The sequence below is a fragment of the Ictalurus furcatus genome, chromosome 3 (genome assembly GCF_023375685.1).
Source record: "Ictalurus furcatus strain D&B chromosome 3, Billie_1.0, whole genome shotgun sequence".
In the NCBI taxonomy this organism is placed as follows: Eukaryota; Metazoa; Chordata; class Actinopteri; order Siluriformes; family Ictaluridae; genus Ictalurus; species Ictalurus furcatus.
This window is the reverse complement of record NC_071257.1, coordinates 16,880,139-16,907,735: the sequence shown is the minus strand read 5'-3', so window position 1 is coordinate 16,907,735 and position 27,597 is coordinate 16,880,139. Positions and strand designations below refer to the sequence as shown.

Sequence of the window (27,597 nt, the reverse complement as noted above, 5' to 3'; positions counted from 1 at the left end):
AAAAGACACCTGTCCACAGAAGCAATCAATCAATCAGATTCCAAACTCTCCACCATGGCCAAGACCAAAGAGCTCTCCAAGGATGTCAGGGACAAGATTGTAGACCTACACAAGTCTGGAATGGGCTACAATACCATTGCCAAGCAGCTTGGTGAGAAGTTGACAACAGTTGGTGCGATTATTCGCAAATGGAAGAAACACAAAAGAACTGTCAATCTCCCTCGGCCTGGGGCTCCATGCAAGATCTCACCTCGTGGAGTTGCAATGATCATGAGAACAGTGAGGAATCAGCCCAGAACTACACGGGAGGATCTTGTCAATGATCTCAAGGCAGCTGGGACCATAGTCACCAAGAAAACAATTGGTAACACACTACGCCGTGAAGGACTGAAATCCTGCAGCGCCCGCAAGGTCCCCCTGCTCAAGAAAGCACATGTACATTGCCCGTCTGAAGTTTGCCAGTGAACATCTGAATGATTCAGACATTCATGACAACTGGGTGAAAGTGTTGTGGTCAGATGAGACCAAAATGGAGCTCTTTGGCATCAACTCAACTCGCCGTGTTTGGAGGAGGAGGAATGCTGCCTATGACCCCAAGAGCACCATCCCCACCGTCAAACATGGAGGTGGAAACATTATGCTTTGGGGGTGTTTTTCTGCTAAGGGGCAGGACAACTTCACCGCATCAAAGGGACGATGGACGGGGCCATGTACCGTCAAATCTTGGGTGAGAACCTCCTTCCCTCAGCCAGGGCATTGAAAATGGGTCGTGGATGGGTATTCCAGCATGACAATGACCCAAAACACACGGCCAAGGCAACAAAGGAGTGGCTCAAGAAGAAGCACATTAAGGTCCTGGAGTGGCCTAGCCAGTCTCCAGACCTTAATCCCATAGAAAATCTGTGGAGGGAGCCGAAGGTTCGAGTTGCCAAACGTCAGCCTCGAAACCTTAATGACTTGGAGAAGATCTACAAAGAGGAGTGGGACAAAATCCCTCCTGAGATGTGTGCAAACTGGTGGCCAACTACAAGAAACGTCTGACCTCTGTGATTGCCAACAAGGGTTTTGCCACCAAGTACTAAGTCATGGTTTGCAGAGGGGTCAAATACATATTTCCCTCATTAAAATGCAAATAAATTTATAACATTTTTGACATGCGTTTTTCTGGATTTTTTTGTTGTTATTCTGTCTCTCATTGTTCAAATAAATCTACCATTAAAATTATAGAATGATCATTTCTTTGTCAGTGGGCAAACGTACAAAATCAGCAGGGATCAAATACTTTTTTCCCTCACTGTATGTCCAAACCTGTACTGATACAGGTAGGTGGAGTACTAATGGCTTCATATTGTTTGGTGCGCCATGTTATATAAAACACAGTTTCTGGTTGATTTTTCCATGATGCTCTGCCATCAGTTGTGTTGAAGTTATTTTGTGTTTTCTGCTGATAATGTAGTAGAACACATCCCAAAAACTATCAATATAAATGTTTACCAAGTAAGGTTTTTACAGTAACCAGCCATCTGTGTGCATCCTGGAACATTTAATACCGTATAAATACAACAATTACTTATAGCCCAGGTTCCTAACCCAGTTCCTGGAGTGTCCCTGCTCCATTCAACTTCTCAGCTAATTAGCATCCCTTCCTGAGTGGGTGTGTTGGAGCAGGGAAAGCATTCAAATGTACAGGACAGATGGTACTACAGGACCTGGGTCGGGAACCTTTTGGTTTATAGAATAAGTAAGTTTATTTAACCTTGTCTCACAGCATCAAACATCAGTACAGAATCATAAAGCACTGCTAAAAAACACAAAAAAAAAAACCTCTGACCGTTTGCTTGTACCATGTCAGGTTTGATTCTGTGCAGCAGGAGCTGAATAAAGCTTCATCTCAGAATAAAGAGCTGCAAAGAGAGATGGAAAGGCTGCAGTCAGAGATGACTCGTTACAAGAACTTCCAGCTGAAGGCGGTGAAGGATGCTGAGAAGTACAAGGAGGAGCGGGACTCTGTGTTTAACGAGTATAGGCTGATCATGAGTGAAAGGGACCAGGTCATCAAAGAAGTGGACAAGCTGCAGACGGAACTGGAAGCAGCTGAAGCCCGCCTCAAAAACAACTCCTCAGAGAAGATGGTGGCCAGCGAGGAGTTGGAAGCACTCAGACAGGTAACAGTGACGATACTGGAAGGGAAGGTTGTTTTTTTTTCTTTTTTCTTTTTTTTTTTAGTGAGAACAGTTTATATGTCACAGAGAATAAGCATTTGTGAAACAAGTGACTGAAACAAGCTCCATGTGTTCTTGCCTCATACAATATACTGTCCAGTTCTGTGGAAAAGTATTTGCCCCATCCTGATTTCTTCTGTTTTTGTGTATATTTCATAGTAAATACTTTTATGTTGTATTTCGTTTCAAGATTTAAAACAAAGGTAACCTGAGTAAACACACACTACAGGTTTTATTTTTATTTTTTTATTGCAGCAAAAAAAGTTATCCAACACTGATCATCCATGTGAAAAACTAATTGCTCACTTAAACTTAAAATCTGGTTGTGCCACCTTTAGCAGCAACCAAATGCTTCCTAACTGGAGATCAGTCTTTCACTTACATATAGGACTAGGACTTACTCCTATGCTTTGGATCATTGTCTCGCTGCATAATCCAGTTGCGCTTGAGTTTCAACTTACGGACTGAACACCGGACATTCTCCTTTAGGATTTTCTGGTAGAGAGCAGAATTCATATTTCCCTCAATTATTGCAAGTTGCCCAGACCCTGAAGCAGCAAAGCATCCCCACACCATCACACTTCCACCACCATGCTTGACTGTAGGTATGATTTTCTTTTTGTGGAATTCTGTGTTTGGTTTACGGCAGATGTAATGGGACCCCTGTTTTCCAAACAGTTCCACTTTCGACTCATCAATCCACAGAGCATTCTCCCAAAAGGTTTGAGGATCATCAAGGTGTGTTTTGGCAAAATTCAGATGAGCCTTAATGCTCTTCTGGGTTAGCAGTGGTTTTCATCTTGCCACTCTTCCATGGATGCCATTTTTGCCCCGTGTTTCTCTGATCGTGGAGTCATGAACAGTGACCTTTATTGATGCAAGAGAGGCCTGTAGGTCCTTTGATGTTGTCCTTGGCTCTTTTGTGACTTGCTGGATGAGTAGTAGTTGTGCTCTTGGAGGAATTTTGGAAGGAGATTTTCCATTTGGAGACAATGGCTCTCACTGTGGTTCTTTGGAGTCCCAGAGCCTTTGAAATAGCTTTGTAACCCTTCCCAGTCTGATGTATTTTAATCACCTTTTTCCTCATCATTTCTGGCATAGTGTGTTACTGGGTAAGACCTTTTAACCAACTTCATGCTGTTGAAAAAGTTCTATTTAAGTGTTGATCTGATTGAACAGGGTTTGCAGTAATCAGGCCTGCTTGTGTCTAGTCCAGCTGAACCCCATTATGAATGCAGTTTCATAAATTTGGGGAATTAGTAACTATGGGGGCAAATCCATTTTCACACAGGCCTAGTTGGTATTGGATAACTTTTTTGCTTCAATAAATAACATTAACATTTAAAAACTGTATCTTGTGTTTACTCAGGTTGCCTTTGTTTTATCTTGGATTTTGTTTTAATTTCTAAAACTATTTCTTATGAGTTATACACAAAAACATAAGAAATCAGTATGAGGCAGATATAGCACTCCAAATTGTCATGACTTTGGTTATAAGCCCTTATACTGTAGTCCCCTACAATTTTAAGTCATGACCTCACTGGCCTATGAGTTAGACAACTTTTATTGGTCAGATAAATAATGGAGCATGACACGGTGCATTTGCTGATGATATTGTACTTTGTAGGAGCTTAACTCGTCACTGGTGGATCGAGACCGAGCCATCTGTGAGCGTAACGAGCTGCTGGAGAAATACTGCCATGAAGTGAAGGACAAAGCAGAGGCTCAGAAAGAGCTGAGTCAGGCCTGCAAAGACATCGAAACAGTGCGCGAGGAGCGAGACGTGGCCAGGAAAGAAAGAACTGAAGCCATTATACAGAGAGATCAGCTACTGCGGGAGTACTACCAGGCCAGACAGGTACTTACACATGTGCTTATGACACCCGAGTCAAACTGAGTAGTTTGCTATTTAATAATCAAATGAATTAATATTGAATTTTAATAGTAAATTAAATTCTCTAATTGCCTCTTAGGTTTCTACATTAAAAGGTTTACCGAGTTTCCAAATTAAGACGCCGCTTTATATTTTATGTTAATATTGCTTGGTTTCTTTTTTGTACAATTATCTCATTTGGCTGACGCTTTTATCCAGAGTGACTTACAACTGAGACTGGAAACAACTTGTTGCTCAAGGGCAACAATATTTAATGTTTTATTTTTTACAGCATCTGTCTCTGTATGTTTGTAAGTAATAAGATACATCCTTACTTCTACCATTGTCTTCTCAGGGGTTAGTATTTATAGGAATAATATATACATGCAAATGCAACACAATCATATTACAGCAGTAATCACTTTAAACCAAAGATCTTTTTCTATTAGACATAAAATGGAACGTCAGCATTGCTGCTCAGCTCCATCAGAGGGCCCTGACTGTTTTGATTAGATTGGTGCTGGGCTTATGTTTCTGGATGTGAAATCATAAGACATGTTTCACAGCTTCTAGCAGTAGACAGAATAATAGTTTTAAAGCAATGTTATGTCTTAGTTTTTGTACCCAGCAGCTACATTTTGTGTCGTGTAAGCAGAAACAAGACACAGCCACTCTGGACATGGAGCGTGCCAATAAAGAGATTGAGGTGTTGAGGAAGCAGTGTGAGGCCATGTCTCAGGAACTGAAGGAGGCTGTGCAGGAGGCTGAGGTGGCGAAGTGCCGCAGGGACTGGGCCTTCCAGGAGAGAGACAAGATTGTGGCAGAGAGAGAAAGTATCCGGTACACTCAGTTCCATAAGCACGTTACATCATTAATGTTTTTTCCCTTCTGCACAAATTAAATAATGAGATGCACAAATGTTTTAATTGGATTGCATGGCCCTAGTTTTATTGCAACATTATTGTAAACACTGTGTGGCAGGACTCTCTGTGACAACCTGCGCAGAGAAAGGGACCGTGCAGTTAGTGACCTGGCCGATGCCCTGCGCAATCTGGATGACATGCGGAAACAGAAGAACGACGCTGTCAGGGAACTGAAAGAACTGAAGTGAGCACTTTGGTTTACCTCTCTCCTTCCATGAAATGTGCGCTCTTGAAATAGGTTTGTGTTGTGGCTTGTTGACCACTGCCGCTGCCTCCAGCTCCCTCTTGTGGTTGGTTAATGTATGCCAGATATTCAAGGTCCCACAGAGTCTTTAAAGTCAGTCACACCCTCCAGGCTTTGCTGTACTTTAGCCTAAATATCTTGGTGACAGTTTCCCAGTATTCCCCTACAACTTTATTTAAATTTTTTTTAAAAACCTTTGGGGATGTGCTCTTGAGGCAACATTATATCCACTTTAAGCTTGGTTTTATTATTTATTTGTTTTTGTTTATTTTTTTAAACTCTGTCTTCGTTAGTCTTATCAGTTTGATAGACAGCACATTATATTTACACTGCAATAAATTTAGATTTTCCAAAACAAGGTAATTCATGCTTAAGTAAAGGTGAAGATCATAGGTGACGTGTCCTATGCCTTATAACAAGCTGTTTTTTTCATTTTGTAAGTTAATTCATGCTGACTGTCCTGTCTGGCCTAGTTAAACTACTTTTGCACAGCTCTCATTAGCTACCTCACTAAATCGGTGCATATGCAGCGTAGGTCGCTAGCAGGTCACTACTGCTGTATACCTCATTACCAAACTATCATTGCCCTGTTATTTTGTTCTGCTTACACCATAGTTAAAACCATAGTTGACCTGTGAATCAACTCCTCTTTGGTTTTAAATGCGAGCACTACCAGAAACACAAGAACGGCTTATCTTTGTAGGATTTTCTACTTTCACTGTGTTCAAGACTTTAATTGTCCATGACCACATATCCGTTCAGGATCATGATCATTTAGCTGATATAACCCTCTAATATATAGTAACAGAATTTTAGAAAAAAAAACAAAAACATTTTAAACAAGATTTCAGATATTGCCATCCTTCGTTGCAATATCGAACAATGTAGGTATACACTTAGTGAGCACTTTATTACGAACACTATGCTAATACTGAGTAGGATTTTCTTTTGCTGTCAATACAGCCTCAGTTCTTCGGGGCATGGATTCCACAAGATGTTGGAAACATTTCTTTGAGATTCGGGTCCATGTTGACATGACGTCATCACACAATTCTCATTGTACCGCATCCCAAAGATGTTCTACTGGATTCAGATCCAGTGACTGGGAAGGCCACTGAAGAACATTTGAACTCATTGTCATGTTCATGAAACCAGTTTGAGATGACTTTTTGTTTTGTGACACGGTGCATTATCATGCTGGAAATAGCCATTAGAAGATGGGTAAATTGTGGCCATGAAGGGATGCACGTGGTCTGCTGTTGTAACCCATTCGCCTCTAGTTTCGACATGTTGTGCATTCTGAGATGCTTTTCTGCTCAATACAATTGTACAGAGCGTTTATCTGACTTTCTGTAGCCTTTCTGTTAGCTCCAACCAGTCTGGCCATGCTCCATTGACCTCTCTCAGCAACAAGGCGTTATCATTTGCAGCTGTAACAATCACTGGTTATTTTTTGCTTTAATGCACCATTCTGAGTAAACGCTAGAGATTGTTGTGCATGAAAATCTCAGGAGATCAACAGTTATAGAAATACTCAAACCAGCCATCCCACGATCAGAATCGCTGACCTCACATTTTTTCCCCATTCTGTGGTTGATGTGAACATTACTCAAAGCTGCTGGCCTGTATCTGCATGATTTTTTGCATTGCCCTGCTGCCACACGATATGCTTACTGGATCATTGTATTAATGAGTAGGAGTAGAGGTGTTCCTAATAAAATGCTCAACGAGTGTAGTTTTCACTATTTGTCATTATGGGTGATCAGCAAAATAAACAGGGCTGTTTTGGTAGTACAGGTTCTACACTGTGCCTTTTGACCTCTGAGTCATCGGAGAAGGAGTGGTCTGTCCGAGGTGTGCACCACTTTGTGCACTGATGTGTAATGGCTGTTGTGTTGTGCCGTGTTGTTTTCTGTGTGTTGTAGGGAGAAGATGGAGTGTCAGCAGGAGAAGGAGACACCATTCTACCCCCTGCTGGCACACAGCTCGCATGATTCAGCCATAGATACAGACTCCTTGGAATGGGAGACTGAAGTGGTGGAGTTTGAGAAGGACAGAGTGAGTCTCTAACACAACACTACACAACATTTTGTCTCTAGGTTTTTAATTTTGATCATGTGTTATAGATGAGGCAACGTACACTTTTTGTCACCTGTTGTTCTTTGAGCAGGATGACATGGACCTGAAGGCACTGGGGTTTGATATTGCAGAGGGGGTGAATGATCCATATTTACCAGGAGATTGTGGGATTTTTGTTACCAGGGTGGACAAAGGAAGTATTGCAGATGGGAGGTTAAGGTATTTTATATTGAGTGCTTTTTTGTTTATCAATTCTTACTTTATTAACATAAGTGCTTTGGCCAAACCAGCTGTATGTCTCTCTTTCCAGAGTGAATGACTGGCTGCTGAAGATAAATGACATAGATCTTACTAACAAAGACAGGAAGCAGGTCATCAAAGCTGTACTCAGTGGAGGAGGTGTGATCAATATGGTGGTGCGCAGAAGAAAGTCTTTAGGAGGAAGACTAGTTACTCCTGTTCACATTAATCTCATCGGGCACAAAGGTATCACTTTACTCCACATTGGGAAGTGTTAGCTAAATAAAATGAGTGTGATATGTTTCTATTCTCTTCGCTAACTCGACCCATGTGGATGTTCTCTTCAGACAGTGGCATTGGCCTGGAGGGTGGCGTGTATGTGACGGCTATAGCAGCAGGCAGCCCAGCTGCCAGAGAGGGGTCCCTTAACATTGGGGATCGCCTCATTGCTGTAAGTCTGAGTTATGAACCATGATTCATCCATATACCCAGATCACTCGTCTCGAAAGTGCAGAATAAAAACATTCCTTTATTTGAATATTGTGGCTGTATGCAGTTTTAGTATTGCGATAACGACGAGCACATTATATACATAGTTCAGTCTTATGTAGCCTTTATCCTGACATTGTAATGTTAGCAAATTCATCATTTAACTTCTTAAACACCTGGGGGTTAATTATGCTTGCATCTGGGACTCTCAAGAAAGTTTGAGGAAATTCATCAACCCTTTCCAAGTATCTGGACTTTTTTTTGAGTAGCTTTAATATTGCTCCTTGTTTTTCTGTCAGTACAAACTGGGTTGTATTGAAATGATATGAAACTTCCAGAAGATGGGTATCTTAATGCTGTTTGTGCAAACATTCAAAGATAAGGCTGCTTCATGCTCGGCTATGCGAAGAAAAGAATTTCACTGTGCATATGTATACGTGATGAATAAAGATTCATTATCATAATCTGCAGTGATACTGGAACACATTATAGTTGCTTTACAGCAGATAACCACTTCATTTCAGAAGGGTTTCACAAACGTTCTCAAACCTGACATTTTCGCTTTTGCAACTTGATGGTTCACAGAACATTTGCACAAATCCATTCATTGCAGATGGATAATTACTTTTTTTTTTTTTTTTTTACAACCGTTTATATCTTGTAAAATTATTTACACATCATTTAACCACCATTCATGTTTTGCTGAATGTGCTCTGTCTTGAATTTACTGGTAAACCTTAATGTCTGAATGCAGGATATTGAAAGGACACAGTCTGTGACTGACTAAAGCATACAAAAACATAAACTGTCTCCATTCTCTCAGTAAATGCATGATGAAATGGAAATAGAGTGAGGAAGTGTGCTGGTGATTTTCCCTCATGAAGTGTTGCCCTATATTTTTCCCTTCCCAGATAAATGGAATTGCTCTGGATAACAAATCTTTGACAGAGTGTGAGGCTCTGCTAAGGGGCTGCAGGGACTCACTCAGCCTCTCCCTCATGAAGGTGAGTGTATTTCTGTGCTCTCTCTCTCTCTCTCTCTCTGTGTGTGTGTGTGTGTGTGTGTGTGTGTGTGTGTGTGTGTGTGTGTGTGTGTGTGTTCTCATTTCTAAATGTGGAGATCCTACTTCCACATGTTGTAGAGCTTCACAGGTGCTGCAAGTGAATTAAAATACAAACTCTGATTTATTTTGTAATCAGTCAGGTTTTTGCAACTCATGTCAGTTGCTTGCTGCATTTTAACATTTCATGAAAATATTGAGTTCTTAAGAAGTCGTGTGTAGAGAAACCCCTAGCTATTTAACCTCTGTATCCTGACCAGTTCTTTCCCCAGAGCACATCAGGCCACAACATATTTGAGAGCCTGAGGGAGGCAGAGAAGTGCAATGGCAGAATTCACATATCAGAGGTCCACTCTCGTAATAGCCGGAACTTGAAGCACAATAGCTCCACCCAGACAGACATTTACAGTGGCGAGGCGGGAGGAGAAAGGAGGAAGCAGAGGGCTGACTCTGAGGAGAGGAAGCCCTTCTCTCCCTCTACTCTGCACCCCAGCACACTGTGTGCCCGTTATGGTCCCAGCGCCTTCCAGGAGATTTGCTACACTCGATCCGAGTCAGCCGGGCCTGAATGCAGCACCCTGGAGCCAGCAACTGACACCAAGCACAGCGGTGGCACCTGGCCCAAAATGGTGGTTGGAGTTCCCATGGTAGCAGAAAGCCCAGCCCAGCTATCCATCTACAAGTCTCCGAAGCAAAGGAAGTCCATTTTTGATGCAGACACCTTCAAGAGGCCGGACACACCCTCCAAAATGGAGTTCCTAACCAGCCATTCACCACAACCATCCAAAACAGACACTGTGACCACACCCCCAACCCCACCTACACGTAGCGATTCATTCAAGTTCAAGCCGAAGCAGCAGGGCAGCTCGGCCTCTGACTCCACCATTACTGAGAGCCAGCAGGAAGAGTGTAACGGGAATTTGTGCTTCACTGAGGTCGGGAATGAGAGCAGGGTGCTCAGCTCTAGGAAGTCATGTGAAGAGGACATCGGACGCACACGGCTTGACGAGCCTGAGGTCAAGCGGCCACGTCCCAAATCGGCCCCGGCTCTCAGGCGCAGGATGACGCCTCAGTCCATCCCCCTCCAGAGCTTTCAGGTAAATTTGGAAGCTTTAACACCTGCTTCAGTTAGCCTCACAACCTGAGATTGAGGTGTGGGGCCTTGGGGGAGGGGTATACGTCTGATTTACTGTTCATTTTCTGTGTATGTTTGTCTAATTTTCTATCATTTAATCCAAATTCATGTTTCTTGCATGGGTGTGTGTTGAACAGAGCTACTCTAACGATGGGGACAGTTTAGACCAGAGGGATGTGTTGCGCTCATCTCCTAGCCGCCCTTACAGACACAGCGTAGGGTTTGTTCCCACGCTCTATAACGGGACCCTGCCACCCAGTAAGTCACTCCGTTCTAATGAAGTGCTCCACATAGTTCCTGAATGCATTTATGCTTTCATCCTTGCATATTAACAGTTGCAGTCAATACACTTTATTTACTGTATACACTATCTCATCAATAAATGAAACAATTTAATTTTCAGGTACATTTCTAAGGAGAGAAATATGTAAAATCAAGACATCCATATTCATCATAACTGATTTCAGAACTGCCATATCATGTTGTTCATGTGTTGCCTGGAGCAGTTGGATTTATGACCAAGGAGCCCATGACCAGGGCTTAACTGTGTCCTCTTGACCTTGGACGTTAGATTGCAGAAATAAACTTTTAACTAAAATCACAGGCAGAAATGCACAGAGCAGCCAATACAGAGTTTGTTTTCTTTATTGAGAAATGTTTGGGCTTTACTCCAGATTCAGTACATCGAGGTCTGGCCCCATGCACAGCGGTGACAGCAGTTATGAGGAACCCTGTTTACACTGTCCGCAGTCACAGAGTGCACACCAGCAACTGCCCCTCTGTCATCAACCAGATCTGCCATCAACACACACATCCCAGGTACTGTAGGGCTTACACATGCTGCATTGTAATTAGTGCACCTCTGTTAGAATACACTAAACACCTCTTTTAAAGTGCTGCAACGCACGAATACACATTCTGTAAAACAAAGTGCTTTGTGCTCCTGTGGTTATTTTCAGAACCTAGCTGAACTGTGGGGTTGAGCTGATGTTGGGCTGGTTGAGTATTTGTCAGCATCAGAAATATGTGCATTTTTAAGAATGGTCTCTTGTGATGGCACTAGTGTTAATAGCTCCCCCTTGTGGACAATTGTCCGCTTCAAGTAAGCAAGTTACTTGATAATTAGGCTGGCTTTAGGTCCACCCAACACCAGTCTAATGTATTTCATAGGAATGTGTGGACACAGCACACACACACAGGACTATTAATTTAAATAAATAACTTCTCACCTTTTATTGCAGCAGAAACATTGACCCTGCAAAAAGCTGCTCAACAACCTGAATGCATACAGGACCTATAATTCTGCAGGAACGACCTGTGTAACAAAACTTCAGTGTCATTAACAGTAGTGCTTTAAATGTAATTCATTTTATTTCAAGGCATCATTTGCAATCATATATTAGACTATGTTCATTAAAAGCTTTACACTTTTAACTCCAAACACTGGCTGCAAAATTTTAATTGTATAGAGTAGGTCACACAAAGATTCAGGTTACGCAAAGGCCATTTTATAATCTCAAAAGGGTGAAAATGTTCTGCAGTCCTCAGTGCTGAAATGTGTTGTTCCCATTAACCCTTTTTTCTTATGTGTGTGACTCTCTCTCTCTCTCACACTCTTTTTCTTTCTCTCTCTCATTCACTCACTCACTCACTCACTCTCCATCTGTCTCTGTGTCTTGACTCAGCCCCCAACATCAAGGGCGTCTGAGTCTGGACCTTAGCCAGAAGCGTTCTGCTGAGTACTCGGAGTCATCCCGCAGCAGCCGAACCTCTCATGGCACCAACTCGCTGCCGTCCAGTGCCAGACTTGGTCAGTCTCTACTTTGCGTTCCTCTCATCTGTCTCCATCTGGGTTAGTTTTTGGACATAATTCATGCATTCTTTCATGTGCTTGAGTGGTTCTGTCTGCTTTTCAGGTTCATCCAGTAATGTACAGTATCGCACAGAAAGGATAAAAATCCCTCCCACACCGCGGTATCCACGCTCAATGTTGGGCTCTGACAGAGGTATGCATCTCTGCACATTAATGGTCTTTTGAAGAGATCTTTATTGATATTGCACATTACTGCAGTATTTTGACCTTGACAAAAATTAAAATGACTAATACAGCCACATTTTTATACTAAATCAAAGATTATCGATTCATTTTTGGACTCATTTGGGATCTCTTCAAATGTTAAAAGGCTAGTTGTGTTGACTGTGTGTGTGTTTGTTAGGGTCTGTGTCCCACTCCGAGTGCAGCAGTCCCAGTCTCATCACACCGCCCCTGTCCCCACACAATCTTGAGACGTCCTCGTTTGCTTCCAGCCAGTCCCAGAACTCCATCTCCACACGGATCTCCGTCAGTCCCGTACCCACGGGAGACCAGAGGAAAGATAGGTACGGCCCTCCCATCAATCCTAATGCACTGTTGCCCAGCAACAGCTCACTTTCATATGTCTAAAGTATGTGTAGCTCTCCGTTCAGTTCACTCAAGCGCTTGCCCAGCAACAGTTCACTCAGAAACCTGATCAGAATGTGTGGATAGAAATTACACCCCCCCCCCCCCTTTTTTTTTTCTAAGGTCAGTTCAAATGTGATCATTATTTCAGCCATTCCTTCCATTCTCTGTTTAATTCCTTTATGAAGTTTTCAACATCTCTTGCTGCATTCATCTGTTTAAATTTGTCTTCCTTCAGTCTGAGTCTCTCTGCATCTTTGTAGATTTTCACACAGTGTCTGTTCTGCCTCTGTTCTTTGCTTCCTATGAATCTTTCAGATCTCTGTACCGTAACAGATCATTTCTGAGAATCCCTCTGGCAGCTAGGCCTAGGTTCTCCTCTCTCAGGAGTCTGAGGTTTGTTTCTTGTCAGTCATGCACAGGGAATGCTTGATTGACCTGCTTCTTTGCAATAAAGACCTGCATTCTGTCTGACTGGCTTTGGAAATCCCTGCTTGTGTGTTGTAGAGATCGAATGGAAGTTGGTTGACTGAAGTGATCATTTTTGTTAAATGAGTTAATATAAAGAAGTTGATCAGGTCTGGATCTAGGACAAAGTGTTTGCTATTTGTAGTATAAAGGTTTTTTCTTATTAAATGTATACAAGAAATATTTTACTGAATGGTGAATCTGAAATGCTGTCATTTTCTTCTTTCTTTTCTTAAAAAAAAACAACTTTATTACTGGTGGCCTTTTCCCCCCTGAATATTTTTACCTTTGTACGCTAACCTTTATTCAAGGCATTTTTGCATGGGTCTCATTGCAGGTCTTTTTGAGTTTATAGCTACAAATCCCCACCTTTTTGGATCTTTGCTTATTTCCCTCTTGACTTGTTTTTGAGTTGTTGCTGTATATCCTTGTAACTTTAGTGCCGTATATCTAGTCTGCTTAACGTTCTATCCCTTTATGCCAGTTGCATGAAGACGCGCACTGGTTATTTGTCTGTCAAGGCAGACAATGCGAACCACATTCTATGGGGCAGCGTTTCCCAACTCCAGTCTTGAAGCACTCCTAAACAGCTTAATTTGGTCTTATGTCTGAAACACCTCAAATCAGGATATTATCCTCACTTGAGTTGCGTGAGCTGAAGCCAAGACAGTGTATAGTTCTCCAGTAGTACATAAACCACACCTCATTCCCTATTAAGTGCACCGTGTTTATAATCATGTCTGAATATCCAGTGCACTCCTGAAATTCCATAATGCACTGCAATGTTAGGGTACAGTGCAGTCTGTGACATTTAGATCAGTGGGGAGTATCAGACACTTGGCACGACTGGGGTCGGTATTCACTGTTCTAAGTGGAAGAGCTGATATCTGATTGTGACACCTGATGTAATGTCTGTGCTCCGAAAGGCCGTATCTGGAGGAGCCGAGGAACGTGATTGTTCATAAAGGCGCCGAACCTCTGGGCATCTCCATCGTCAGTGGTGAGAATGGCGGTATCTTTGTATCCAAGGTGACTGGAGGCAGCATTGCTCACCAGGCAGGTCTGGAGTATGGAGACCAGCTACTTGAGGTCAGTCTTCATGTATAAGTTAGCAGAAGTGATCCATCATTTGCAGTGATTCTGAATGCATAATTTACTGCATAACTGCTGAGTGTTTGTGATTTGAGTTGTGGCTGTTTAGTGACCTTCCTGTGTGTAATCTTCCTCAGTATAATGGGATAAACCTGCGTAATGCCACCGAGCAGCAGGCGCGTCTTGTCATAGGTCAGCAGTGCGACACCATCACAATCATGGCACAGTACAACCCACACATGTACCAGCTGGGCAACCACTCCCGCTCAAGGTATACATCAAGAAACTGAGTTTAATGTCGTTGCATATAGACACGTGTTTAAGTCCGATCCCTTGGCCGTAGTTCTCGGATGGAGCCAGTGAGCAGCCAGTCCACTCCTCAGGGCAGCGGAGCTACCACACCAGATAACCACTCAACCATAGACACACTCAGTGAGCAGGATGAAGGAACCCTCACTCCGTCATCCAAACAGACCACACCTACCACCAGCCCACACAGCTTCATCAGGTAAGGCCCCCCCCCCCCCCGAACTCCCCATAACAAACACACAAAGACAATACCCAAACCAAAAGATGTCTAAAATGGTTAAAAAAGTTCTATATAAATGACGCAAAAAATAAATAAAAATGCTTCTGTCCCAGAATGTCATCGGAGGGCAGTAAGAAGATTCCAGAGCCCCGAGTGGTGTCTGTGAGGAAGACTCAGGTGGAGCTGGGTGTTCAGATTTGTGGAGGGAATCTGTGTGGGATCTTTGTGGAGAATCTGGAGGAGGACAGTCCTGCTAAGTTGGCAGATGTCCTAATGCCTGGAGACATGATCTTGGAGGTGAGCTGCCCTTGGTCTTATGAGCATCTGCAGTATAGTCGAGTGCAAAACTCCTCTCCCAGGCTGCTTTGTTCATCTCCTATTCCAATCTCCGTGCAACTCTAGGACTTTCTATTGTTCAGTATTGATCTTCTGTTCCTTTCCACTCTTATTGAACTTGAGTAATCTTTCTGAGGAAGGAAAGTGAATTGCTAGCATCCCGGACACCCTCGCCTTTTGCCCTCTGACAAATGAGTGGAGCACGCTCTGAAGCTCGTGCTCATCCAGACAAACCATCTCATCTAGCAGCACATTCACTTTTGGCACCGATGGTAATTGATTGTGGGGCAGATAATATACAGAATGGTTTTCATTCCACAGGTGTCATAGTCTTGAAATGTCTAGAGTTTAGGAGATGAAAGATTTGACTGTTTTTCATCGTGTTTTATCCCTCTGTCTGAGTGTGTGTCGCTCCTCTGTTTGTTTAGTATAACTCGTTGGTTATGAAGAATAAGACTGCAGAAGAGGCTTACCTGGAAATGCTCAAGCCTGCAGAAATAGCCACATTGAAAGTCCAGCAACGTGTGGATGAATTTAACCAGCTTAAAGATACTGCTGGTGATGGATTTTACATCAGGTACTGTGGACCATCGTCCGCTGCATATTTACTCATTACTAATCAATTTCATATAGACAAATGTCTCTGATATGGACTGGTCTAAATATGGTTACAAAATATTGAAGCTCTGTAAAGGAAAAGCGCTTAATAATTTCTAATTATATGTGTGTTTGAGGTAGAAATGGCATCCTCTATAAACACTTTATGTAAGTGTCTGCCATTTGTCGATTCTAATAGTGGCTCTATTAATGAGATGGTCCAAAAAGGGGTTGAGTATTTGTAGTGGCAATGAAGGGAACAGCAGTGTGCTGTTCAGAAATAGATTGGTTTGTTTTTATAAGTCAAACTTTTCGTTGTGCAGCTGTTGCAGGGGCTTGTCCTATATTTGCTTTGTTGATCTGCAGTGAGCAATCTCCACCTAGCCATACGATCTGAATGAACAGGGCCGAGGAGCATTAGCGTCCCCACTAAAAGCTGATACTCTTTGACTTAACACACTCACACGTTCTCTTTTGTATTTCTCGTTCTCTCAGAGCACTTTATGACCGAGTGGCTGAGACAGAACAGGATCTTTCCTTTAAGAAGGATGACATTCTTTATGTGGATGACACGCTACCGAACGGCAACTTCGGCACCTGGATGGCCTGGCAACTTGATGAAAATGCACAAAAGATGCAAAGGGGGCAAATTCCCAGTAAATACATGTTAGTGAAGCCATAGCATATGTTTTGGTCCATTTTGATTATTCTATGTTTAAAGTGAACTATGGTGCAGCATGTGGGCAAGATGTAGAGATCTTATTTGTATTAGAGTTGTAGACTGATGGTTGAACTGGTCCGATTTCAATGTGTTGCAGGATGGATCAGGAATTCTATCGTAGACACAGCATGACTGAATTGAAAGATGAAACCGGTTCGAGTAAAACACTCTCTGCAGCTGCGCGCAGATCTTTCTTTCGCAGGAAACAGAAGCACAAACGCAGCAGTTCCAAAGATGGCAAAGACCTGCTAGCACTGGATGCCATTAGCACAGACTCCATCCCATTTTTAGAGGGTAAGATGATGTCCAGGATGATGTGTTGTGCCTGTGCATCAATTGTATGCTGTATGTCTGGCACGTGAATAATCCAGGAAATCACTATTAACTCCAGTAATTCAATCAATAGTTCATATTGGTTATTTAATCTTTTAGAGTAGATGAGTAAATATTGTGTAGTTTCTCTGAACTATACATTTTTCCTACTTCAGCTTTAAGTTTGATCCGAGGTTTCCAGTTTCAGATAATAAAGTGTGGTGTTTTGTGATGTTTGGTTAGACTGCGTGAGCCTTGCCTATCAGAGAGTGCAGAAGGTGGACTGCACATCTCCTAGGCCAGTGCTGCTGCTGGGCCCACTGGTGGACCCGGTTAAAGACATGCTGGTCAAAGAGTCTCCAGGGAAATTCAGCAGATGTGTACTCGGTGAGTTGACACTGGCACACAGTAACCCACAGTATTACTTGTACGTGTCTCGTTGCATTATGTTGCCTCATGCTGCCGCTTGTTTTTGTGAGGTTTACATGGATTTGGTTATAGTGATATTTTCCATCTAACAAAGCTTTCACCTGATTAATCAAAATGTGACCGACACACTCATTTGCAAAAATATTTGCCAAACCTTTGCCACACAACAAGGCAGATGGCAGATTATCACGTTGCTCCATAACTGTCTGCAATGTTCAGATGCACAGATGCAGCAGACCTCTCCACTGAACTAAATAGGATGCAGTGTGGTGAAGTTGCAAGTGGACATGTAGCCTTACTCATAAGCAGCTTCTTTAAATGGATTTTTATTTTCTCAGACCCATGCCTGTAATGTTAATATTAATATTGTTAACAAGCACATAATGTTCCTCTACGGGCATGACCAAAAGCTTACTTTTTGTATCTGTTGTTCTGTGTTGATTCAGAGGTAATGAAGGCCTCTCAGCAAGCCATTGAGCGTGGAGTGAAGGACTGCCTTTTCATTGACTACAAACGAAGGAGCGGCCACTTCGATGTCACGACTGTTGCTTCCATCAAGGAGATCACAGACAAGGTCTATCCTGTTTTTCAGTTAAATATAAGTGAGACAGGACCCAAAACAAACCTTTTTAAAATTTGGTTAGGTTTGCAGAAGGTCTGCTGAAAGTTTACATAATGTTTTTCTCCATGAAGCTGTGACTGTGATGAACAGACTTTATAGTCAGTATCCATATTTTTGGCCATGCAAAATAGGCATGAATGTTATATAAAATGCATTGCTTATAGGCTTATTGTAATGTACAATTTTCCGATTGTCAGTGATGATGCAGATACGTTTTTCTTGTCCAAATATGGCAATAATATTGACATACAGTACACAGCTTAAAGACAGACTGGATGGAAACTAATTATAATTGCGTTATTATCTTGCTTTGTTTGTTTAACGAAATGCACAAGGCATTGATGCAAAATTCTTTATTACAAGTTTTATATTATTTTTAAATAATTTAATAATTAAAAAATATTATTTTTAATGATACTATATTTTTCATAATTTTATACTATGTCAGTTCAAACAACAATCATTAGCTAGTAACTTGTGTTAACCTATTAAAGAAACTTTAGAGGAAACGTATGCAAACTGTTCCGAACTAAAATATGTAGATCCTCGTTATTTTTTGCTGATTCTTATACTCATGGAGCACTTAATTAGGAACACACTACTAATACTGGGTAGGGCCTCCCTGCTCTCTCAAAACAACCTCATTTCTTCATGGCATGGATTCTACAAGATGTTGGAAACATTCCTTCGAGATTCTGGTCCATGTTGACATGATTGCATCATGCAGTTCCTGTAGATTTTTCAGGTGCACTTTCATGCTGTGAACCTCTCGTTGTACCGCAAACCCTAAAGGTGTTTTATTGGATTCAGATCCGGTGACTGGGAAGGCCACTGAAGAACACCAAACTCATTGTCATGTTCATGAAACCAGCTTGAGACAATTTTTCCTCTGTTTGTAACTATCTATTGTTCATGTAACTTTGAACAACTTTGAAGTTGCTTTTCTGCTTGTATTTTTCTTTCTTAGGACTGTCACTGTTTGCTCGACATTGCACCCCATGCCATCGAAAGGCTTCACAGCGTTCACATATATCCAATCGTCATTTTCATTCGCTACAAAAATGCAAAGCAAATAAAGTAAGTGTCCAAATCCTTTTTCATACAACCTTCTTTTTGTTTGTACAATAGAGTACAAATAACTAATTGTGGGATCAGGAGTTTTGCTGTTTTGTGTGTCTTTGGTATTTCTACAGTCTTCACAAATAACAAATGAGCTGCCTGAATTCTGCTCAAAACCCTGTTGGGCTGATTTATCCCTGACAGACTCAGAAATATTCCACAGAGACCAGGGGTCTCATTCATCAGTCATGTGCATGAGTAGTTTTGTGTGTAAATGAGGCATGCTCATGATTCTATACAGGTTTCTACACTCATTTCTATACAGGTTTCTACATGCGTTTCTATACAGGTTTCTACACGCGGTTCTACACGCGATTCTATACAGGTTTCTACACGCGTCTCTATACAGGTTACTACACGCGTTTCTACATGTGATTCTATACAGGTTTCTACACGTGTCTCTATACAGGTTTCTACACGCGATTCTATACAGGTTTCTACACGCGTTTCTATATAGGTTTCTACACGTGTTTCTATACGGGTTTCTACACGCGATTCTATACAGGTTTCTACACTTGTTTCTATACAGGTTTCTACACTCGTTTCTATACAGGTTTCTACACTTGTTTCTATACAGGTTTCTACACGCGTCTCTATACAGGTTACTACACGCGTTTCTACATGTGATTCTATACAGGTTTCTACACGTGTCTCTATACAGGTTTCTACACGCGATTCTATACAGGTTTCTACACGCGTTTCTATATAGGTTTCTACACGTGTTTCTATACGGGTTTCTACACGCGATTCTATACAGGTTTCTACACTTGTTTCTATACAGGTTTCTACACTCGTTTCTATACAGGTTTCTACACTTGTTTCTATACAGGTTTCTACACGCGATTCTATACAGGATTCTACACGCATTTCTATACAGGTTTCTACACGCGATTCTATACAGGTTTCTACACGCGATTCTACACGCATTTCTATACAGGTTTCTACACGCGTTTCTATACAGGTTTCTACACACGTTTCTATACAGGTTTCTACACGCGTTTCTACACACGTTTCTATACAGGTTTCTACACGCATTTCTACACAGGTTTCTACACGCGTTTCTATATGTGATTCTATACAGGTTTCTACACACGATTCTATACAGGTTTCTACACGTGATTCTATACAGGTTTCTACACGCGATTCTATACAGGTTACGACACGCGTTTCTATACAGGTTACGACACGCGTTTGTACACTCGTTTCTATACAGGTTTCTACACTCGTTTCTACATGCGTTTCTATACAGGTTTCTACACGCGATTCTATACAGGTTTCTACACGCGATTCTATACAGGTTACTACACGCGATTCTACACGCATTTCTATACAGGTTTCTACACGCGATACTATACAGGTTACTACACGCGATTCTACACGCATTTCTATACAGGTTTTTACACGCGTTTCTATATAGGTTACTACACGCGTTTCTACATGTGTTTCTACACGTGATTCTATACAGGTTTCTACACGCGTTTCTATACAGGTTTCTACACGCGTTTCTATACAGGTTTCTACACGCGATTCTATACAGGTTACTACACGCGTTTCTATACAGGTTACTACACGCGTTTCTATACAGGCTTCTACATGCGTTTCTATACAGGTTTCTACACGCGTTTCTATACAGGTTTCTACACGCGATTCTATACGGGTTTCTACACGCGATTCTATACAGGTTTCTACACACGATTCTATACAGGTTACTACACGCGTTTCTACACTCGTTTCTATACAGGTTTCTACACTCGTTTCTATACAGGTTTCTACACGCGATTCTATACAGGTTACTACACGCGTTTCTACACTCGTTTCTATACAGGTTTCTACACTCGTTTCTATACAGGTTTCTACACGCGGTTCTACACGCGTTTCTATACAGGTTTCTACACGCGTTTCTACACGTGATTCTATATAGGTTTCTACACGCGATTCTATACAGGATTCTACATGCATTTCTATACAGGTTTCTACACGCGATTCTATACAGGTTACTACACGCGATTCTACACGCATTTCTATACAGGTTTTTACACGCGTTTCTATATAGGTTACTACACGCGTTTCTACATGTGTTTCTACACGCGATTCTATACAGGTTACTACACGCGATTCTACACGCATTTCTATACAGGTTTCTACACGCGTTTCTATATAGGTTACTACACGCGTTTCTATACAGGTTTCTACACGCGTTTCTATACAGGTTTCTACACGCGTTTCTATACAGGTTTCTACACGCGTTTCTACACAGGTTTCTACACAGGTTTCTACACGCGTTTCTATATGTGATTCTATACAGGTTTCTACACGCGTTTCTATACAGGTTTCTACACGCGTTTCTATACAGGTTTCTACACGCGTTTCTACACAGGTTTCTACACAGGTTTCTACACGCGTTTCTATATGTGATTCTATACAGGTTTCTACACGCGTTTCTATACAGGTTACTACAAGCGTTTCTACATGTGATTCTATACAGGTTTCTACACGCGATTCTATACAGGTTTCTACACGCGTTTCTATACAGGTTTCTATACGCGTCTCTATACAGGTTTCTACACGCGTTTCTATATAGGTTACTACACGCATTTCTACATGCGATTCTATACAGGTTTCTACACGCGGTTCTATACAGGTTTATACACGCGATTCTATACAGGTTTCTATACGTGTTTCTACACGCGTTTCTATATAGGTTACTACACGCGTTTCTACATGTGTTTCTACACGTGATTCTATACAGGTTTCTACACGCGTTTCTATACAGGTTTCTACACGCGATTCTATACAGGTTTCTACACGCGTTTCTATACAGGTTTCTACACGCGTTTCTATACAGGTTTCTACGCGTGTTTCTACACAGGTTTCTACACGCGTTTCTATACAGGTTTCTACACGCGTCTCTACAGGTTTCTACATGAGATTCTACACGCGTCTCTATACAGGTTTCTACACGCGTCTCTACAGGTTTCTACACGCGATTCTACAGGTTTCTACACGCGATTCTACACGCGTCTCTATATAGGTTTCTACACGCGATTCTATACGTGTTTCTATGCACAGAATGGGATCTATGAAGTTATTCTTGTGTGTGAGGATGAGAGTATATTTAGAACTACTGGCCATGAATATGCAGAAAGTGGTTAGACTTTCTAGTGGTTGGAAAGTGTAATTGCGTGTAAACTGAGGAGCTCCCATCTCACTTATTGTCGGTTATGTCAGCAGAAAAGCACCCGAGCATGCACAAAGCATCGAATTTTGAGGTGGATGGACTACAATACTCCTGTCAGCCAAGAACAGGTATCTGAGGTTATTATGGGCACAGACTCACCCGAAGTGTGTGTTCTCCAGTCTTCAACTGTCCACTTCGGGTGAGTCTGTGCCCACAATAGCCTCAGATTCTTGTTCTTGGTTGACAGGAGTGGAAACTGATGTGGTCGTCTGCTGTTGTAGCCCATCCAACTCAAGGTTTGATGTGTTGAGCATTCTGTGATGCTTTTCTGCTCACCACGTTTATAAAGATTGTTTGAGTTACTATAGACTTCCTGTCAGCTCAGACCAGTCTACTCATTCTCCTCTAATCTCTCTCATCAATAAGGTGTTTCAGCCTGCAGACTCTGCACAGAGGATGTGTTTTGTTTTCCCCACCATTCTATGTAAACTCTAGAGACTTGTGTGTGTGTGTGTGTGTGTGTGTGTGTGTGTGTGTGTGTGTGTGTGTGTGTGTGAGAGAGAAATTCCCAGGTCATCAGCAGTTATAGAAATACTCAAACCAGCCCATCTGAAATCAACAACCATGTCGGTTAAAGTCACTGAGATCACATTTTCTCCCAATTCTGATGATTGATGTGAATTAAAACTTGATTTTAACTAAAGTATCTGCACGATTTTATGCATTGCACTGCTGCTGCATGATTGGCTGATTGGATGATTGCATAAATGTACAGGTGTTCGTGTTAAAGTGACCAGTGAGTGTATGCCAGCAGAAAAGACAACAAAGTGAAGAATTTTTCTGCCATTGCAAGTTTTCCAGATAAAATTGCACACACACACACATCCATAGTCACCCTTATAAAGGGACAATTTTTATCATATATGCCACTTTGGTGGAGTTTCTTGATGTAAATGAGTATGGCTATGCACAAGCAGAGCACTTTAGAATGTGGGGGATTTATCAACGTCCATAGCGTACAACTGTGCATACACACAAGTGATATGGCAATTTTCTAGCACATACTGGTGGTCCTTATGCCCAGAATTAGAAAATGTTCCATGCACGCTTTGATAAATGAGACCCATGGAGTCATTTGTGAAATGGAGAGCCTTCTGTACGGCGGACTGCAGCAGTTCACCCTACTTGGCTGAAAGCTGCTACTCTTGCGCAGATGGTTATTATCTGAGCTCCAGTATTCTGTGAACGATATATACCCTTTTTTTTAAAGCTGGGGGTAGGGTGGTAGCAGATGGATGGTCTATAGACTATGCACTGTTTGTTTTGCAGTGATTCAAGTGAATGAAGAGAATGGGAGCTGAAAATATATCTTCATATATGTTTTACTGCTTCTCGCACTACACGTAGAACTGCACAGACCCCAGTAGGGCTGAATAAGTGTGGTTTTAAATGTCATTAGATTTATGTGAAGCGTGACACAGATAACTAATGATGAAATCATCCCAGTAGAGCACCATAAATTGAAGGATTCCCAGGAGCTGGAGCTGTAAATGCCGTGCCTCCTGTCAGGATCCTTGACATGCTCAGTATCACTAACTAGATCACCAAATGAGTACAGCATTTAGAGGTTGCAGAATTTTTTTTTTTCTGTGTTTTTGAAGCTGGCAGTATTGATGGCTAGTGTTCATACCTGTAAATAATTATAATCATGTTGGTACATGATGTGCTTTTTTTTTTTTTTTTTTTTCCCTCCTGTGCCTTGTATAGGGAACTGAAAGATCCAGTGTATCTGCGGGATAAAGTTTCTCAAAAACATTCCAAGGAGCAGTTTGAGGTTGCACAGAAGATTGAGCAAGAGTACAGCAAATTCTTCACAGGTTTGCATATTGATTTAGGTCTTTTCTCTTTTTGTTTGTTTGTTTGTTTATTTGTTTCAAAGTTTGTGATGGAGATGGTTCTGCTCAGCATTAGACTTGTAGACTTGTCGTAAACCTACACTATGAGCTGAAGATGGTTTCTCTTGCAGGTATTGTCCAAGGAGGCACGTTGCCCTACATTTGCACTCAAATCGTGACTATAGTGGATCAGGAGCAGAGTAAAGTTCTTTGGACTCCGCTGGGCTCGCCTTAGGTGGCTGAGCCAGTCCTCTCCACCTACTGCCTCACACACCTGAGCTTACAAACACTATGCTTTTACACTCGCACTACACACAAAGGTACACTACAGTGAGCATTGCATTGCATCATTTTTTTCTTTTATTATTCCTTTATGTTTAATTGTAACTGTTTAATTGTAAAATTTTATGTCTAATTGTAATGGAGCCTCTCATTTGTGCGTACGTGTGTGCGCGCGTGTGTGTGCTCACAAATGCAGGATTATAGCACTGAAGTTTTCATTGTTTTCCTTTGGTCTTCCTGACAGACATCCAACGATTAGTAATGCTGCATCTAAAACACTTGTTTACAGATGAGTCAGTCCGTGAATTGTTATTTAATGTCTGCTTGAATGTGTCCTCTCCCTTTGATCTTATGAAGTCATATCCCAAGTCACCTCTCCCTACTCCAAACCCAAATTCAGCCTTCTATCCCAACCCTGTTCTACCAAAATGACCCGCATGTGTGTATGTGTTTTCTACAACAGTAAGGGGCCTGAAAATTCATTGTAGATAAAAGAATAAGCTTTGGTAAGCGTGCTTATGTAAATGTAATGGTTTTGGGGTTGAAGTGAACAGTAACTAAGTATTTTACGGGCCAAATGGAAGTGCCTTTGGAGATCTCCTGAGCGTATGACAATGGCATATTGAAAGTCTGGTGTTTGAAACTCCTCAGATTGCACTCCAGGGCTAGACAGACCACTGTGGTAACATTCTCATAGAGGAAAATGTTTGAGAGAACATGAAATCTAACACTAATACAGTTCTGAAGTAGAGGCACTCACTTAACCTGTATGTATGCAAACTAAATATATATATATATATATATATATATATATATATATATATATATATATATATATATATATATATATATATATAATATTAAAGGTATTTTGACTAGGCTACTGGCCTAGGGGAGCGCAGCAGGTGTCCAGTCAGGTCTTAGCAGATATAAGCATGTTCCTTTTGTATGTTTCTTCTTGTTTTTTTTGTTCGTCAGTCACTTTTATATGTACCCACTGAGAAACACCATGGAAGGAAGATATGCAAGGTAAATATAATTGGGTCTCTTATGCGAAATCTGTTGAAATGATAGTCGTTTTTCATGTATATTTAAGTTTTTTTATTCAACAGGCACAGTTGCATACTTTATTCACACAAGTAATCCCACCAGTTAATGTTGTGCCAAAATTCAATGTGTCCATTTCTTTTATTTTTGTTTTGCACTTGCAATATTATGGACCCTAAACAATAGCTGTTCTTAGGTTTTCAGTAGAGGTTCAAAATAGGTACTATACTTATACAAATTAATATTAAATCACAAAAGTAATATCATTCATGTTCCATACATTTCATTAATTGCCTCTATTCTTATATTAGAAGAGAAACCTTGCATTATTTACACTCATTTAAAAAAGGGATTTCTTATTGCACAGTTTTCTCAAAGGAAAAGCAGTCCCAGTCTTGTCTATTGGGTTGAAATTAGACTTTTTTTTTTTTTTTTTTTTTTTTTTTTCCCCAAGTACTATTCATATCTAGGTGTTTTTTGTTTTTTTCCTAAATAAGTAGCATATGGTATTAAATGAGAGGGATTCTGCCAATACATTTTTGTTTTAAGAAGAATGACTAGATGACAGGTACTGTTATTGATTGGGATTTTCAATATTACAAAAGAATGTGATTTGTATGAAATAATGTTCAACAAATTAACATGAGAATAAAAGTCATTTTCTGTATCACACTATATTATCTAGTGAAGGTGTTGTTTGAAAGGTGTTTCCATCCTGCTGTGAACTAACAAGTGTTGACATCCAGTCAATTGACAGGTGACATAATTGAGCATTGAGTGCTTTTATTGCTAGCTTCACTGTTATGCTGATGAAGCTATCAGTAATACTAAGAGGGAAACCTGGAATATGAGGTATTAATTATTGGAACTGAGGTTTAAAACTCCTCTTGGGCTTATTAGGAAGACCGGCCAGACTAATATTTTAACCTTATTTGTCCCTCTTTTTAATTAAATTAGAAATGGTTAAACTGAGCTACATTTCCACTGAAGTAGTTTTATTTGGAATTTACCACTAAAATATCACACAAATAACTTTTTTGGGGGGTTTTCTTTGTAAAGATACACAGGGTTTTCCAACTCCAGTCCATATGCACCCCACTACTACAAGTTTTCCCCCACTTCCAACACACACTAGGTCCAGTTTGTCACATAATTATTAAACACTTAATGAATTGAGCCAGCTGTGGTAATAAAAAAAAAAAAGTTTTCATTTGACTCGCACTGTGTGTTGTCTTTGTGAGACCGAGAGAGAGTAAAGAGTTAATGCAGTTTGGTTTAGTATAGAAGATAAACTGGCCTTCATATATTTCAGTTCATGCAAAAGCCTTATAATCCTAACCTGAAGTCAGCCATACATATTCTAGGTCTTGCTATGAAGACAATTTATTCTTCATGGTGCCGCATAATAGAACAGCAAATCAAATCTTGGCTTTGTTTCTTTTTGAACAGATGACTGGTTTGTGTTCGCCATTTACCTCTGTTATAATGTATACCAACAAAGTATGTTAGCTCTTTCAGTGTATGCAGTAGTTTGACTGCTCTTGGATATACCAGTACTGATTAGTAGACTTCAGTCAAAGAGGAGATGACTCCTCCCCTAAGCTCCATGTTTTCTTTATTTGCTCCTTTTTGGCCTCTAGCTACTGCTGCATATAAATGTCCTGTATAGTGCCAAAGCAGCACATATAAGTCACGTTACGCTCCTGGTGGGTTATCTGTTTCGACATCTGCCACCAGCTTATCTAAGCTTAAGTAGATGCAAGACTGTCTGACACTGATCTTTCTAGTCAATAGGGCCTTTCGTCTTTAGCTAAAACATTACGTGAAGTCTCTGCTTTTCCCGGTCCTTCACATATGACTTCATTCTGTGTGAATTTTCCCACCTTGCAAAATCTGTATCTGTAAAATTCTTAAAATCTTGTTCCTTAGCCTCTAATCTTAACAGTTGGACAGAGTGTGTGGCAAGATGGTCAATTCTGGATTGCTTTGCTGCCCATAAACATCTCCACACATGCCCTCTCCACTACTTGGTAACCTACTAAGATGTACTATATGGCCAAAGGCATGTGGATACTCCTCCTAATTACTGAGTGTTTCAGCCACACTCATTGCTAACAAGGTGCATAAAATCAAGCATATAACCATGCAATCTCCATAGACAACCATTGACCATGCAATGGGTTGTACTGGAGAGCTCAATTACTTTAAACATGGCAGTGTCATAGAATTTTACCTTTGGCACAAGTCAGTTCATGAAATTCCTGC

At 41.1% G+C, this 27,597-nt stretch overlaps 2 protein-coding genes across 10 annotated transcripts in view; both read left to right on the top strand.

The window, feature by feature from the left end:
* Nucleotides 1–25,045, top strand: part of dlg5a (discs, large homolog 5a (Drosophila)) — a 49,817-nt gene extending 24,772 nt beyond the window's left edge. For 4 of the 6 annotated variants that reach the window (XM_053621095.1, XM_053621094.1, XM_053621093.1 and 1 more), the window contains exons 7-33: nt 1,853–2,165; nt 3,850–4,080; nt 4,751–4,935; nt 5,077–5,202; nt 7,188–7,320; nt 7,430–7,560; nt 7,652–7,827; nt 7,929–8,032; nt 8,982–9,074; nt 9,391–10,227; nt 10,403–10,523; nt 10,940–11,084; nt 11,951–12,075; nt 12,182–12,271; nt 12,482–12,644; nt 14,100–14,262; nt 14,403–14,536; nt 14,609–14,773; nt 14,908–15,091; nt 15,559–15,707; nt 16,223–16,393; nt 16,546–16,742; nt 17,004–17,147; nt 17,636–17,763; nt 18,779–18,888; nt 23,876–23,985; nt 24,135–25,045. In XM_053621095.1, the coding sequence (XP_053477070.1) occupies nt 1,853–2,165; nt 3,850–4,080; nt 4,751–4,935; nt 5,077–5,202; nt 7,188–7,320; nt 7,430–7,560; nt 7,652–7,827; nt 7,929–8,032; nt 8,982–9,074; nt 9,391–10,227; nt 10,403–10,523; nt 10,940–11,084; nt 11,951–12,075; nt 12,182–12,271; nt 12,482–12,644; nt 14,100–14,262; nt 14,403–14,536; nt 14,609–14,773; nt 14,908–15,091; nt 15,559–15,707; nt 16,223–16,393; nt 16,546–16,742; nt 17,004–17,147; nt 17,636–17,763; nt 18,779–18,888; nt 23,876–23,985; nt 24,135–24,238 (4,732 nt within the window). In that variant the 3' untranslated portion in view covers nt 24,239–25,045. Of the gene's footprint in view, nt 1–1,852; nt 2,166–3,849; nt 4,081–4,750; nt 4,936–5,076; nt 5,203–7,187; nt 7,321–7,429; nt 7,561–7,651; nt 7,828–7,928; nt 8,033–8,981; nt 9,075–9,390; nt 10,228–10,402; nt 10,524–10,939; nt 11,085–11,950; nt 12,076–12,181; nt 12,272–12,481; nt 12,645–14,099; nt 14,263–14,402; nt 14,537–14,608; nt 14,774–14,907; nt 15,092–15,558; nt 15,708–16,222; nt 16,394–16,545; nt 16,743–17,003; nt 17,148–17,635; nt 17,764–18,778; nt 18,889–23,875; nt 23,986–24,134 lie in introns of those variants that run through there. The other 2 variants (XM_053621092.1, XM_053621096.1) reach the window with 2 other exon arrangements.
* Nucleotides 18,895–23,869, top strand: LOC128605548 (dynein heavy chain-like). 4 transcript variants are annotated; one of them, XM_053621105.1, is made up of 2 exons: nt 18,895–19,759; nt 19,808–23,869. In XM_053621105.1, exons 1-2 carry the CDS (start codon nt 19,152–19,154, stop codon nt 21,855–21,857), a joined length of 2,658 nt encoding a protein of 885 aa, XP_053477080.1. In that variant the 5' UTR covers nt 18,895–19,151; the 3' UTR covers nt 21,858–23,869. The 4 variants fall into 4 exon arrangements, with proteins under 4 accessions (XP_053477080.1, XP_053477083.1, XP_053477081.1 ...); XM_053621108.1 differs by having other exon boundaries at nt 18,895–20,443; nt 20,816–23,869; XM_053621106.1 differs by having other exon boundaries at nt 18,895–20,671; nt 20,720–23,869.
* Nucleotides 25,046–27,597: the final 2,552 nt, after the last annotated feature.